Raw genomic sequence first — 15,780 nt, forward strand, 5'->3', positions numbered from 1 at the left:
CCTGTTGCTGCTGTAGCAGGACAGCTTTCCTCAGTACCACTTGCTGCTGAAACTCTAGATGGGCTGGTCTTCCTGATTCTCTCTTCTGCTCCACTGCTTCCCAAACTCCATGCCCTAAATGAATGTCCACCACCGACAGCTGCTGCAAGCTGCCACATGCCTTTACAAAATGTAATGAAAAGCTGCCATAGTAGCACTCTGGTCCCACAGACTGTTCAGTCTCCTTCAGGTCACAGTTTAAGAGTGTAGTTGCTGTAGCCCAATGGCTTGGTATGCACTACAACAAATCTTGCAGTAAAAACCCTAACCCAGATGAAGAGTTCTAAAATGGTGGGTGTACCTGCTTCTTGGAAATGTGTTCATTACTTATTTGCAATACAAAGATAATTAAAAAACGCAGCTAGCTGGCAGCTTTTGTCCTAATGGTGCAGTATCAAATGTATGATTCCCAAAGGTGAAAGTATGGTTTTGTGTCATTTGTCAGTGTGTCAACATAGTGTGTTAGGTGACACTGGCAGAGAAAATGGGAGGTGTGAGCTACAGTCAGGTAGTCTGGGAGCACTTGGAGTCTGTTGTGATCTGTAGGCGAGCTGCAAGCAGCTCTTTAAAGTTTGAAATGATGTCTTGAAGCAAATAACATTGAATTGCAAAATAATTGTTACAGATATTAACTTCAAATACACGTACAGGTCAATTCATGAATGTCTCTCAAAACGTGCAGGTTCCGTGAGATAGCTCTGACAGCTATTTTTTTCTGAAAGCCATTTTTCTCCTAGCATTCCTTCCTGACTCTGTGTTTAAAGAGAAACAGTGCATGGGTTTTTCCGTATTTGTTTTATATTACTTTTATTATTTGCAGATCTGTAACTTATTTTTTCCCCCAAAGAAAATCACAGTGGAATAAAACCCAACTTCTCTGAGCATGTTGTTTTCCTTAAAGTGAAACTAATGGATGGGCTTGCTGTTTCAAATTGCTGCTGTTTATCTATGTTTTATGATCAGTTTAGCTATGTGAAGGTAGCAGTCATGGTTTTTTAATATTGTGATTGCATGACACTAGAACCTCAGCGATCCTCAGAAGATTTCATTCTAAAAATAACTTTTATTAAACTGGAGGATAAGTGTGTCTTATGCTGAAAAATGAAATTATTCTATTCTTTCTCTGCACCCAAAATGTCATTTAGGAGTATTCTCATGCTATTCAATTTAGAAAAGAAAAAAATAGTAAATATATTCTGCTATCGTACTAGGGATAACCTTTTTCTGTGAAACTTACTCAAAAATGAAATTGAGTCACATCCAGTTTCCCTCAACCCCTTCTCCCAAACCTTTTCCTCTGTTATTTTAAACTGTAGTTCAGTCTAAACAATGCTATTTCACATGGAAGATGAATTAAAAAAACAGCAAACTTCTGTGCCCTTAACAAATTCTACCCCCGTGCCATATAGGTATCTTTTGCCTTAGAGTCAAATCCAGTCTCAATGCAGTTGTAAATTATCAGGCAGAATGGATAGTTTTATAAATGCCTGGTTCTGTGGATGCCTGTTATTATAATCTTAATAGTTATGGTAGCAAAGAATGCAAAAACAGAGTCAGATCATCACTCTTGGAAGTGTTTGTAAATGTAAATCCAGGCCACTGGAATAATGCTTTTTGCTATGAGGACTCAGTATGTCTGCAGTAGCAGCCCTTCACATACTGACACTTTGATATCTCCCCCCCCCCCCCTTTTTTTTTTTTTTTTTTTTAAACACTTCCAGTGCCTCAAAAAGCCTAATGTCTAATTTGGGGGTGGGTGGCAGGGGGGAACATAGACCATATTTCACTTCTCCATCTTGTTAGTGCTAGATACTCTGCCTAATTGTCTACAAGCAGTGTACTGGTGTAACATAATGCGTGACTTTAATTCCAGTGCTAGCTGGAGCTTGTCCACCTTGCATTTAATTTTTTTTAAAAAATGAAATAACTACAAAATTGCAAAGCTCGAGAGTGACTTGTAAGGGATAGGCAGAGAGCTTGTACTCAAATAATGCTTTTGTGCTTTTGCCATTAGACTTAAGAATAGTCCCCCACGTTCACAGTAACTCTCAGAAATATTGAAAGCTGCCATCATTACTTGTGCAGAGTTTGTAGGAGGGATGAAATGGCTTTTCACCCGCAGCGCTGTGTATTTACCTCACTTTCTTAAAGTGCCTCCTAAATGTCACTCTCCGAATTGGTTTGTGTTTTATGAGGTAGGAATTATTCTGTTTCAATTTTAAACTTGCAGGTGCAATTGGCAGCTTAAATAGAAGAGAAAAGCCTTTTTATATTGCTCTTATATGTGATATGTCACAGTGTTCTAATGTGTATCGGAGCTTGGCTGCGGAAAACAAACTGAGGTAGTAACACCGATAAATGATTGAAGAGCTTTCTTCATTCCTATCTAATGTTCAGACTAAATTTATAGATTGTGTGAAAATAGTATTTAAGTTGCAGACACTGCTGGAGATTTATTTTTAGCCTTTTTTTGTATTTACTGTACATCCCAAGATTACTCCAAAACCTGTTTGCAGTTTAAGCCATGTTTTGGTTCAGACTGTAATGTTAAATTGGTGTGTGGATTGGGCTTGCCAAAACTGCAGCTCTGTTCATGGTGAAAAGACAACAACATTAATTTTTTTTTCTTGCTTTTCACACTAAACCATTTGACAAATTATAGGTCAGTGAGTTCATTGAAGATATTCATGGTGGTATTGTTTTAATCTGTCCTAAAAATCCGTCGTATCTTTCCTAAAAAGTATGGTTGTAGGAATTTTAACAGCATGTTAAGATACAGGAGTTTGTGGAGATTTTTGAGGATGCCAGTTTCAGACAGTTCAAGAAACAAAGGCAGTTGCCTGATGTCTCTGAGGAGATCCCAGCTGAGCAATGTAGATGCTTCAGATGGAATAAATCAGTCCTGAGCACTTAAACCTCAACCTGGAGATTTGTGAGGAAAGTAGAACAGTGCAAACCTGTAGACTGAACTGCAGATTATTTTTGTGTGAACATTGCTAATACCAACGTTCTGTTGCTTGTTTTAGAGCGTTTCATCCTCACGAAGTAGAAGCTCATCTCTGCTGCCACCTGGGACAGCTAATTCTGCATCTCCTAGTGGCCAGAAATATATGAATCAAAGCGGGCCAACTGTTGTTACCATCACCCATCACAAATCACCTGCAGCTGCCAGAAGAGCCAAGAGCCAGCGTTCCGGTCAACTCCATGAAGTCAGAGAGGTAAGAGATACAAATCTGCTGTAACTTTTTATTTTGCTTTAGAATAAGCAATGCAGTGTGACAAGTCAATAGTTCTCTTTGTTTCCTAATCTGTTTGACTGCTTTGTTTTGATCCCTTTGCTGAGCAAAAGGCTCTCTTTAGTTCTGGTTCAGCTTGAGGTCTGGTGTGTGCAGGCTTTTTATGCTGATGTTCAGATGGCTGTGTGCAAATGCATTGAAAGATGAAGTAAGTTGGCCATGGCTCCCAGGCTTCGCAATGGTGCTTCAATGCTGGAGAAACATCTCTTTGAAGCTGCATGCAGCAAAACCTTTCCAATTGGAAAGAAGACCGTGGAGGATTTAAATGTAGAAAGAAAAAAAAATGAACAACTTGAATGAGTCTGATGAATGAGTGTGAAAGCAGGCACAGCTCCTCCCACTCAGCAGTTTGTTTCTATATGGCTGTGGTCTTGACTTCGTTGTCAATTTTCTATTGTTGGCCCTGTGATAGAAGAATGCTTTGTTTGTGTTAAACACATGAAAAGCAAAGAAGAAAGTATATTTCTTTCAATGTATGGTTTACCAGAGTTTAAAAAGTGTAACTCTTATCTTGATTTAGGTCTGTCTTCTGGAAAACAAAAATAGTACATGAGTTTTAAGCTTAAATGGTAGGACACACTTTCACAGAGGTCACTTTCATCTTTCTTTCATCTCTTGTAATTTTTGTTTTGTCTGAACTTCTTGCTATTCTCTAATAGTGTCTTTTTAATCCCCCTCCCACCCTTTTCACCAAAGAAACTGTTGGCAGCCTAACTGCTTTAAAGCATTCTTTTAACACATTGGTTTAAAATGTCTGCCTCAATCCTTTAATTTACAGCCTGAAGAATGTCCTTTTAAGTCCTTGAGTGTTTTATAAATCGAGAACTTTTAGTAAGAATTTGAATAAATTATCTTAGTACGTCCTCACATTGAGGATTCAGATTACACATCCTGATGAAGAATGGCTGTTTTTTATTCTAGTAACATTAAAAGTGAGAACTTCCCTTGTATTCCGTATTGTATTAACAATGCTCATTCCCTGCTCTGGAGAGCGCACTGATTGTCACCCGCGTTAACTATATTACAGAAAACACACATCTGTTTGTTTTTCATGAGCATATCTTGCCTTTGCCTGCCAGGCATCTCCCCCAAGTTGTTTCTACCTTACTAAATGTATTTGCTCGCATAGGTTGAATCCAGAGAGTGCCTTACTTCTCTTAATAAAATAAACAGTGGGAGTTGGAGCAGCTTGGTTGAATGAAGCTGGTTGAGGCTGAAAGGAATTGAAAACAGAATTAGTATGTGGTTCATAATAAGTTGAAAAGAGACAAAATCAACAAATGCGAAGAACTACATTTGGGAAGGCAGAAACAAATACTGGTCTACAGTAAAACACAGAATAAGCAGATAGGTGTAATCTTTACAGAAGAGGCCTGGTGGTTGCTGACTCATTTGTTTGCAGACTATTGCAATGTGAAGTCATTGCTAAAAGGTAAATATGACAGGGTTTTAATCTGTAATCATAGCAGATGATAATTTTCCTATATTTAATGTGAGTCACACCTCAGCTGGAGCACTGCCTCTGTGAGAACAGGTTAGAGGGCAACAATATACATTTCAGATAAAAAAAAAAAAAACAAAACATGTGGTGATGTTTGTAAGCTAAAAGAAATTAGTATTTTTCAGAGAATGAAAATGAAACTATGTTAAACATAAGATTTTATTAGGAGGTATGTGAAGTTTACCTTCTGTGCACTGAATGTTGTATTCTTTATTTTTTTTTTCCTGCTTTTTAAAGAAGAACGTGTTGAGTCAAAAATCAGTCTCTCTGCCTTCTTTCCCAGTCTGTAAGAAATGGCTGTGACTGATTCTCTTTCTGTCTTGTGAAAAGATAAGAATCTCTTTGTCTGATTCCTTAGTCTGGAAATATTTCATTTCAATGACACATTCTTTGTATTTCCTTCTCACCTGTTTTCAAGAGCAGATGTGACAGACTTGGGTTTATTTTGCCTGCTTTTTCAGGGCATGTTCTTGTTCCTTATGACTTGATGGTGACTGTTTGGCTTACCCTCCTTTGTTAAATTTATGAATAAAGAGATGGAGCCAGAGGCGTTCACAAAACTGCACTTAAATCCCTTTTAGTCCTTTTTTTATCAGAGGAGAAATAAGAACTAAAAGCCCCAAAACAAAACCCCCTTTTCAACACCCAAATCTTTGAATTTTATTTGGAATTTGGTATGATTTGCATGAAGGGACAGGACTGCAAAAGGTTTATATATCTTTGTCAGTGCTCTTCTTACAGAATAAAGTAATGAAGCTTTGACATCCAAATAAGCATTTTTTTAATGTACTACAAGTAGGACTATGTCAACAAATCTTAGATCTTATACATGCAGTAATTGAATCAATGGAAAGAGCAGATGTACTTCTGGTAAATGGGAAGAAGCTTTTTTGTTGTTGTTGTTTTTTTTTTTTTTGAGTAATGTTTTAAACAATGTTATGGTAACACTAAAACTTCATATATGAGACCTGTGAAAAACAGGAATGCTGCAAAAGGGTAATTCTTCACTTGGGTCATGTGGTCTTCGTTATCGTGTGTAACATCCCTGGAAAGTGCTGAAATTGAAATTGCTGCTCAATTCTGGACCAACTTGTCTTGATTTGACCATGTTATTTGCAAACAGTGAAGTGCATCTTCGTGTTTCAAATTGGACAAATGTACTCCTATATTAGATGTATTGCAGTGATATTTGCTAATACTTGATTGTCTTTTCCCATTTATGTTCACAGTAAGAATTAACAATAGGTTATTTGCTGCTTTGCTGCTGTTGTTGGTTACAATTGACTTGACTTTTTTTTTTTTAAGACAGTGTAGAAAACTGTAGTGTAAACAAGCATCATAGCAAAGCATCTAATTAGAGCTCAACTGATGTGCAGAATTTCACAGGAGTTGTTAAAGTGGCCTTATAGGTCCCCAAAATGACACATGCAGTGTTTCTGTTCTGAAATCAGAATTTTTCAACATGAAAAATGTGAGCCTTTTTTCAGAATTTTGGTGAGTTTAAATTAAGCATGGGTATGGAGCTTTTGGCTGCTATAAAAGCTTTAATATTCAGAATACTTCTTCATAGCATTGAGTTGAAAAGGAGCTAAGGAACATTATTTTTTATTATGATTTTTTTTTTTAAGATTTAAAATAATGTTCTCTTAAATGAGATTTTTGCTTCTATTAACTCGATGTTAATAGTTCACTCTGTACTGATTTATGAAATGCTGTATCAAAAATATAACTTACCATATGTTAATTTGGAAGAACGGATGCACTAAGTGTTGCGTTTTATGCAGAATTATTCGAGATCCTACCTCTTTATTTGGGCCATAATTTATCAGTAAAAGAGTGCTTCCAACTGATTTTTAGTAAGTGATTTTATGGTAAACTAATTGTGTGTGGTCTTGAAATTGCATTCTGTGTTTTAAACTATGCATATTATTTTCCTCATGGCAATTTGTGGTGGAAGATTTATACTTGCAGAATTCTTTACTGTAGGCGGTCCAAGTTAGCTGGATCAGAAAGCCAAGTGGCTGCATCACACCTCATATTAGATTCTAGCTGCCATTGAAGTAGATAATAGCAGCACACTTCATCTTGGAAGTGTGTTTATTTTGGCTTAGAGTGATTAGAGTATAACCTCTGCCAGTGTTACCACTGTTGTTAAAGAACCAAGAATTGCAGCTTGTGAACATTTTGTAGCAACGTATGTTATTTACAGAAATTTAGAGAAATTAAATAGGATTAACCAAGAAAAATGTAGAGAAACATTTTTTCCATCATTTAAAAAAGTTGAAAGAGACATTTCTGACCCCTCTGAAATGTGGTATATGCTACAACTTGTGGTACTCTCCAATGGACCAGCCATTGGCATACGTTCTGAACATCTGGTGCAGTGAGATCTAGATTTCACGGGGCCTGCACCAGTGTGACATCCATTTTATGTGCCAACAGGCAGTTCCAGAATTTGGAAAGGACAGCTTTTTGGCATGATGACAGTCCTGCTGCTTCTTGCAAGTCCTTTGCTGCATATTTAAAATTGTTATCTTTTGATTCCTGCAGGAATTATGCAACTAACTGATAAGTTTTTTGTTTCCTCTAGAAACGTGTGTTCCTTCTACTGTATGAAAATACCATTGCAAGCGTGCTGAAATTTCCTTCGAGCTGTTCAACAGCATTGGTGTGATTAGTTGCTATCCTTGTAGACAGAAGGTTAATTTAGACCATACAGGAACAGATGAAATTAATTGATATCTACTGTGGCAGTTTCTTTAGGGGCTATTTCATTTGTCTATAGAAGTAGTGTCATCTCCTAAAGCTGTTTGTTCTGCCTTAAGTTAGTATTGCAAAGATCAATAAAAACGTGTCTCCTTAAGGGATAAATGGGTTTCTTAAATCTGCGATCAGGCTAGTACCTTCCTAAGGAGCAAATGTGGATGTCCTTATAAAAATTACAGTACTATAAACCAATAATTATTAAATTGCATAGAGTAAAGGTGAATACTTTTGTGTTAACATGAATAACACAAAAGTACATTTGAGGTCATTAAGAATGCACACAGGTTGCACCTTTCTAAACCGCACCTTGTTCTGTGCGTTTGATTTTGTATTCAAGCAAAGGTTGAGTCATCCTGGATACCAGATACACAGTCAGGGAGAATTAAGGTTGCTATGGGAATCACAGAACAAATGTTCTTCTAAATTACACCATTTGTCCATGTGAGTTATTTCAAGAGTGAACCTGGTTTGTTGTTTCTGGGTGTTGTTTTTTTTGTTGTTGTTCCAAATCTGAAAAATATTAATGATGTACACAGGGCCTCTTTTTATTAACATTTTCTCAGACTGTAGTTTAGTAGTAATTGAAAATGTGCAAAGATGATCATTTTCAATAACTTAATAAATGGCACTTTCTAAGTTCAGGATAATACATGTATGATAGCTACATAAATAGCAGCATTCATTTTCTTAAGCAATTGCAGAGAAACTAGGATTACTATTTGTGGTTATTAGAGCATTTCATTAAATGTTAACTAAATGGTAAGCTTCCAAAGGAGCTTGAGAAATAAAACTTGAAGGAAATTCAATCTCCAACTTCTGCATGCCTTCAAAAACTCTCAATTAATTTTGTAAATAAAAACAGAATTCACCTGTTCTGTGTGAAATAGCGCAGAGCATATATTTGCCTACATTTTGAAAAGCTACCAGGAGGTTCTCTTGCTCAGATAATGCATTAGTTTCAATTTCAGGTTGTCAGTTTGAAAATGAAGCTTTGAAGAAAACATGCTTCTGCAAACCTTATTTTTCAGATTAGAGGATCATGTTTCATGGCTGCTTGTTTAGTGGCCTTACTTTCGGTGCAGGTTTCTGGCTGGCTGGTGCAGCGGTGATCTTCACAGCAAACCCTTAACACGACAAGGTGCACTTAACTTCTGCAGCTGTGTTTATAATGGGTAGGACTGCTTCCAAAATACATGGGCTATTTCGTTAACCCACATTCAAGCGCTGTTTTTATGAAATTAAATAGAAGACATTTTTGATTGTTGTTAGTGGTAACACATGACAGTGTAATATTAAAGTGGCTACCCAAGTTTCAAATATTAAGTATAGAAAGCACTTAAGTAATTGCTGTCCAAGAGAAAGAAACCATAGAAATGGCTTGTATTTTATGTGTACTATTGCGTTTACATTATTATATACATTTATAGAGGGACTTATTATAATCTTCAAATCCTTGTACAACACCCAGAGTGCTGTATGCTACACTTAGAAATACTAAAAACGTTTTGATTTTACAACAAATAGAAAATAGTAAACACTATAGGTCTCATGTGTTATTTAACAAAGACCTGATCAGCAGCTTTTGCAACATGTCCTTATAATTTCCTTCACTAACGCTTGGCTTTGAGGTTTTGAATGGTTTTAAAGCCTTGTGTATGTTACACTGAGGCTTTTAAGGAGCTGCTTGCCTGCTTCTTGGTTGCAATCCTGATTTCTGGTAATTTTAAAATATAGTTCATATCCGTTATAGCTAATAACAGTTAATCCAGCAGGGTAAATTAAACTTTGTCTGCCTGAATTTGATACACGCTCCTTTGTAGCTTTGTGTTTCAGCTACTCTAGTATGTATACTCATGTATACATGTAACTGACAGAGGATATATAATATAAAAATGGTTTGCATACTTGTCTCTGGCTGAGGAAACATTGTCTTACATCCTTGTACGTATTGCTAAGTGTGTTCTGATGATGATGTCTACTCTCTTCTGGGCTGAGTGCTTGCAGTTTTTCCTCACAGAGATCCCCAGTTATCCAATTGCAGTTTTATTGGTAAGTCTATGCTGGCAGACACAAAGCACATGAATTTGTGTAAAAGTCACTGTATAAATGCGATTTGCCCATACTACAGCGCATCACAAACTGCCTCAAAAGCATGGCAATGTGCGTTGAATCACCTCAGTGCTGTGAAGTTACTGATGTCAACTTCAAACCAGCTGACAGCCTGCTTTGGGATGGTGGGAAAAGTCAACGGGTGGATTTGCAGCTCTTTGTATTAGTAATGTAGGTGGATTTGCAGCATTACAAGCCAAAGGAGTATGCTTTATCCCAAGGCTTCCCCTATGGCCCAGGAACAGCACGAGCAGATAGCATTGATAGTAATGGTTCACTTGCTTTTCAGAAAACATGAGCTGAACTGATTGTAAGATGGGGAATTAATACCTACTTTGATTAAAACTGAAGGTCATTCCACTGTATACTGTGCGTGTGAGAGTTGTTTAAAGCATACTTCATGGTAGTTATAAGCAAATCTAGCTATTTTCTGGCACAGTGGCTCCCCAGATTATGAAACTGAGGTGGGATGTGACAGAAATAAAATAAAATTTTATTTTACACCTACTACAAGCTAGGTAGCTAACTGGGAGGGGAGTGAAAGGAAGGTAAATTAAGGATAGATGAGAAAGGGAAGAGCTCGGTGCTCTTCATCTCAGGGTCATGGGCTTGGTCCTCATCATGTTGGGCACCAGCGGGATGCAGTCCTTCCTGAACTGATCCAACATGGGCTTCCCACAGACTGCTGAAGGACGGTAGTTCTTCAAGAATTGCTCCAACATGGGTCTATAGTGTGGGGTCCGTCTGTCAGGAGCAAGCTGCTCCACCACGGGTGCCCCACAGGCTGCAGCTCCGGCCTGAGGCCTGCTCCTGCAGGGACTCTCCATGGGCGGCAGCCTCCTCCAGGCCACATCCACCTGCTTCACCGGGGGCTCCTTCACCCAGCGTGGAGATCTGCTCCATGTGGGACCCATGGGCTTCAGGGGGACAGTCTGCTCCACCAGGGGCCTCTCCCTGCACAGGCCAGCTGGCTTTGGTCTGATATGGGGCAGCTTCGGGACTCTTCTCACAGAAGCCACCCCCTGAAGTCCCCATGCTATCAAACTCTTGCCAAAGAAGCCCAACACAGACACACTGGAAATCTCCATCAGAAGGTTGGAGAATTGCTTATATGGCACACTGGGCTACTCTGTATGGCCATAGGTGAGTTTATATATTATGTGGTAGAATAAGATACATTTTTTGTTTTATTTTTATATTTTAAATCCAGTGATACACTCGGTAGTGATGTATTCTGAGACAAAGCTTCCCACTCAGAAATCCATGTGTTGAAATGTAAAATTTATAATCCAGTGAAATGTGGCCTTTTATCTCCTGAAGACTAATCTTATTCAAAGTACAAAAAATTGCTTTTTATCAATAATACGCTATAGAGTGGTGAACTAATAGCGTTTTTCTGTGGTTGCTGATGTTGACTTAATGACTAGCAGCAACCTTTTAGGTGTTCTTTTGAATGCTTAATACTCACAAATGTACCTTAATTGTCAATAATCAAAATATGCTTTCCAGTTCTGTGCTGTAGCTATTAACTGCACTGAAGTAATCCTTTTGAAATGTAAGAAAAACTGCTGTTCAGAAGAGCTCATGGAGTAATGTACTTGTGAGTAACATTTTAATCGCTAAAACTAATGACTTTACTTGCAGATATTGAAGTAATCCTTATATTAAAATTAAACAATCTAATTTTCTACAAGAAGCTTTTCAGAAGCCGTGTTCTCAGTGCTGCATTCTGTGGTTTAAAATACAACAATGTGCTTCCTGCTTGGCTGGATGGCAGCCAGTTGCTGTCCAAGATTTACTTGAAATTGTAGGCTCTTTCCTTTTGCTTCTCAATTTTTGGTTCTTGATCCCTGGGAGCAACTCAGAGGGAAAATATCCCACCAACCTTGGCAGCCACTGTGTGCTTCTACTCTCCTCTGTGCCTTTACCACAAGATCCCTACACCCAGCTCCCCTTGAGTCATCTTTAATAGCAAACAGTAAGTCTAAATAAGTGACTATTAAGAAGCAAATGCTCAAGGAAAGAGCTTGAGAGACGTGGGGGGGAAACATAGCAGTTACTAGTTGTGCTTTGGTACAAACCTTTTGCAGGCAGCAAATGGCATGCATTACCTGCACATGCATGGAATATCCCTAGGGAGCTCTAGTACAACACACAAATAAGAAAACCAGCTCTATCCTGCAAAAAATAGACACTGATTCCCAGACTGCTCCCTCCAGTGGCAAAATGACCAGTGTTAGACTGATACTCAGCCCGCGGAGGGGGAGAGAAGCACAGCCTGCTCACCCTGATTTGTGGAGATAGACTCTGTCAATGAGCAGTGCTTGTCTGCATCAGGCTTTTTTCCTTGGATTTTTATTACAGAAGCCAGATCTTATATCTTAGTTTAGTAAATAAATAAATAAAAACCTTCTCATTTGAAGACTTGCTGATTGGTTCCGTGAAAGAGCCTGAAGATAGCTGACAATCAGAGGAATTTTGTTTTCTTCCAGTGTTTCAGTGCTGTTACAGATTTCATACACTCTTTGGTGATAGATCTGTTAAGAATATCCTGGCTGTTGTTCTGAACAGAGACATGCTTTTGTGAGACAGGTGGCTAGGTCAGCTTCTTTTCTTGCTGATCTGCTGCCTGTTTTAAAGTATTGAAGGAAAGGAAGTGGTTTCTCATGCATACCTGAATTGCACAAGTTTGAAAATTTCTCAGGACAGTGGTTTACTTTTGTTACTAATGTTTAAAGTTTCCAGATACATCTCCAAAAAAGACCCTTTGTCCCACCTTTCCTCTCTTCCTCCATATCCAACAGCCCTCATGGGCTAAAAAAAAAAAAGGGCAAAAACAAACAAACGAACAATGAAGACCTGCAAAATACAGTCTGATTATTGTAGCTGTGCAGCTTATGGCAAGGGAGCTTGAAAGTGTGGCTAGTAACTTACTGGACAGTAGGCCAATGAGTAAGTATTCTGTAGATCATCAAGGAGTAATGAACGCTGCTTTCAAAAAATAGTGATAGTATCTTGTAAGGATATGCAGCACGTATCCAAGTTGCAGAATTTAAAGTTATAAAACAGGAATTGAATGCCTAGTGGAGACACAGAGAGTGGAGCATAGGAGTATATGAATAAATTAACCAGACAAAAGGTACATGTCAGGAGATGCTAACTAACAGGTAGCAGCTCCCTAGAGTGTAAATCGTGTGCTGAGGTTCCTGGAGAGCTCATGGCCCATGGTGAAGCGCTGATGGTGACCAGTGGAACAGCATCAGCATCAATGGAAACAGCAGACTGGAAGCAGTAGCTAAGAAAAAGAAACAACCAAGCCAAGCTCTGCTTTTAGAATCAGTCCTAATGACATTTGTTCCTCTGTTTCCGCACAAGGAACCACCCTGTGGAGTGCACTATGAGAAGACTGAGCAAAAAAGACAAAATAAAACCCCAAAGGAAATTATGTTTTGTCAGCTGAGACAATGAAGATATGTAGCAACTGGCTTTTCAGTTGTTCCCTTAACAGAGATTATGTGGATTTCTGGTTAGGGAAAAGAGAACAGAATAGCAGATGGTGGTAGGGAGGCTTTTTTTTTCCTTTTTTTTTTTTTTTTCCTTTTTCTTTCTCCTTCTCCAAGGGAAGAAATAGAATTGTGAAAGAAGAGGCAAGAACTGAAAAGAAAATGTGCCCTGGTGCTTAGCTGCCACCCTGATTGTCAGAGGTAGAGTTCTGTTTGTTCTGTCACTTTTTGTGGCTCTGTCTGCAAATTGCATGCCAAGTGAAAATTAACTTGCTCCTTTGAAGCTTCATTGATAGGATGTGTTTGTCTAAGCCTTAATAACTATTACATAACAGAGTCATTCCAATTTCACTGTTCATTGTTTGCATCTTTAAAATAATTGAGGTCAAGCCGGTTGCTACCCTGAGGTGACAATAATAGAGAATTACGTGCTTTTTCTTTGTAACGGGAGGGAAGGAGTAATCAAGAAAGGACAATTGATATGGACGTCATTATCTGGTTCCATCTTTCCAAGAGGCTTTCAGAGTATCTCACTTAGTATTCCAGGATCCTTTCATAAAATATTTTTTCTCATTAGCATAGTGATGTTCACAGAGGCTACTGTCTTCATCCAGACTGAAGCTTTTTGGATAGACTTCCCTCCAGCTCACAGCTCAAGGAGGCCCTTTTTGGTCAAAACTTCAGGTTTTGCTGTAAGCAAAGTGTACAAATCTGTTATTTCTAGTTTAAGCATGTTTGTGGTCAGCTGGTCTTGTACGTGTTTCCACACTAGACATTTTCACAGCTAAAATGCAAAATACGTCTTATAAGAGATCGGTGTTATAAATTGCAGTGCCTTTAGCAACAACTGCTGCGTAGATCTCTTTCACTTTAGTTATATATTAAGCTCTAATTTGCCTTTCTAGTTTGCGTGCTATTGATGGAATCCTATTAAAATATTTATGGGTGTGACTTTACTGAAGAAAAGGGGGAAGCCTATAAATCCCTATCAGGAAATCTCTTTTGCCAAGCAGTAAGATGCATGTATTGAGTGACCTTGAGAGAGTCAGAACACTTCTCAGAAATTAAACCTAAGCAAAAATTATCTTGCTTTGCTGTGGTTAGGTATTAATGCTTAACTCAAAATAAAAATGCATTAAATTGGAGGGGAAAAAAACCCACCTTTTACTGCAGCTGTAGAAGTTATCTTAATTTGAGAGACTTTTCAATAGGAGAGGTAGACCTTCTGAGCTGGTGATTGACAGCACTGAATTCTGTAGATGTGGTTGGAAGCAAGCTAAAAAAAGCAAGTGATTTTTATTAGTCATTTTTTTTTGCATGTGCGTTTATACTCTTTCCCCTTTTCAGAATAAATAGTTGAAAGTAGGAAAGCTTCAAGGAAATCCTATGTGGGAATGGTGAAATTGTGCTGTATTGTTGGATGATATCTGAGATTAATGGCTTGTACAGTTACTGTGGTGACATTGGAGTTCCACATGTTTGTCTTACTTGTCCCAAGTATATATCAAATGAATCTATTGTGCTTTGGCATGTATATATTAGTTGTCTGTTTTAACCTTTAATTTTTATATGATGCCAGTTCATATTATTGTTGGTGATATCTGGATCAAGATTGTTGATATCTAGGTTAAGCGAGAAATCTTTCTCAAGGTCAGAATCAATGACTGTTAGGCTTTTGTGGCAACCCAATGAATTGGGTTTGCAATGATTTAGAAGGTTTTTGTTTTTTCTCTGTGGACTTGGTTCTCTTTCTTTACACGTCTGCTTTCTTTTTTAAGAAAAGCAGTGTTTTATATTAAACAAAAGAGAAAAAAAAAAACAACTCTGTGATATTTGCTTTTTTAAAAATGAGAACCAAGGTCTGCACTCCTGTCACTTATGACCTAATTAAGGTTGGTTTCAAAAGCTGGCCTCTACTTGTGTCCTTTCCTGATGGCTTTCAAAATGTTTTTCTTGTGTCATGATTCTCTAAAAGCAAGAAACTAATATACCAGAAAGTATTTTTGTGTGTGTGTGAGAGAGCGAGAGGGAGAGCAAGAAATCATGTTTTCATATAACAGAAAGAAAACAATGAAGAAGCATTTTGGCGCTTTCCTTGCCTTTGAAGGCAGTAAACCTCTCAAAAATGCAACTTGACTTAGGGTTGGTAAGAAAGTGATTTGTGTTGCATTCCTGCATTACTATTTAAATGTCCAAAGCTTTTCCCACAACATTTTTTTAAACAGATGCTCTCTTTTTCATATTAGCATTGTGTTTATTTTCCGAGTTTTCTTTATGATTGTTTTCAACTTGCCTACTGTCAGCAATGGAAAGGTTTTAAAAATAAAAATTACTGCATTAAATCTTCCAGAGGAAATGCCCAGAGGTGACTAGGCAGCCAACGTGCTGCTAGTGGTGGTATTACTGACAGCCCACGCAGAGAACAGTAAGTTGAGAAATAGTAGTATTAACTGATAGAGCTAAAGGTGTCCTTGATGAATGATTTTTAGCATGTCACAACTTGACAACATAGAATTTCTGTGGGTTCTTAGTGCTGCTAAAAGAATATTTTCCTTCTCTGGAGTGT

At 38.0% G+C, this 15,780-nt stretch overlaps 1 protein-coding gene across 3 annotated transcripts in view; it reads left to right on the forward strand.

The window, feature by feature from the left end:
* Positions 1 to 15,780, forward strand: part of OSBPL10 (oxysterol binding protein like 10) — a 109,529-nt gene that overhangs the window by 39,527 nt on the left and 54,222 nt on the right. For all 3 annotated transcript variants that reach the window (XM_072033446.1, XM_027451100.3, XM_027451101.3), the window contains exon 4: positions 3,066 to 3,257. In XM_072033446.1, the coding sequence (XP_071889547.1) occupies positions 3,066 to 3,257 (192 nt within the window). The remainder of the gene's footprint in view (positions 1 to 3,065; positions 3,258 to 15,780) is intronic.

Source organism: Anas platyrhynchos, chromosome 2, assembly GCF_047663525.1.
Source record: "Anas platyrhynchos isolate ZD024472 breed Pekin duck chromosome 2, IASCAAS_PekinDuck_T2T, whole genome shotgun sequence".
Taxonomy (NCBI): domain Eukaryota; kingdom Metazoa; phylum Chordata; class Aves; order Anseriformes; family Anatidae; genus Anas; species Anas platyrhynchos.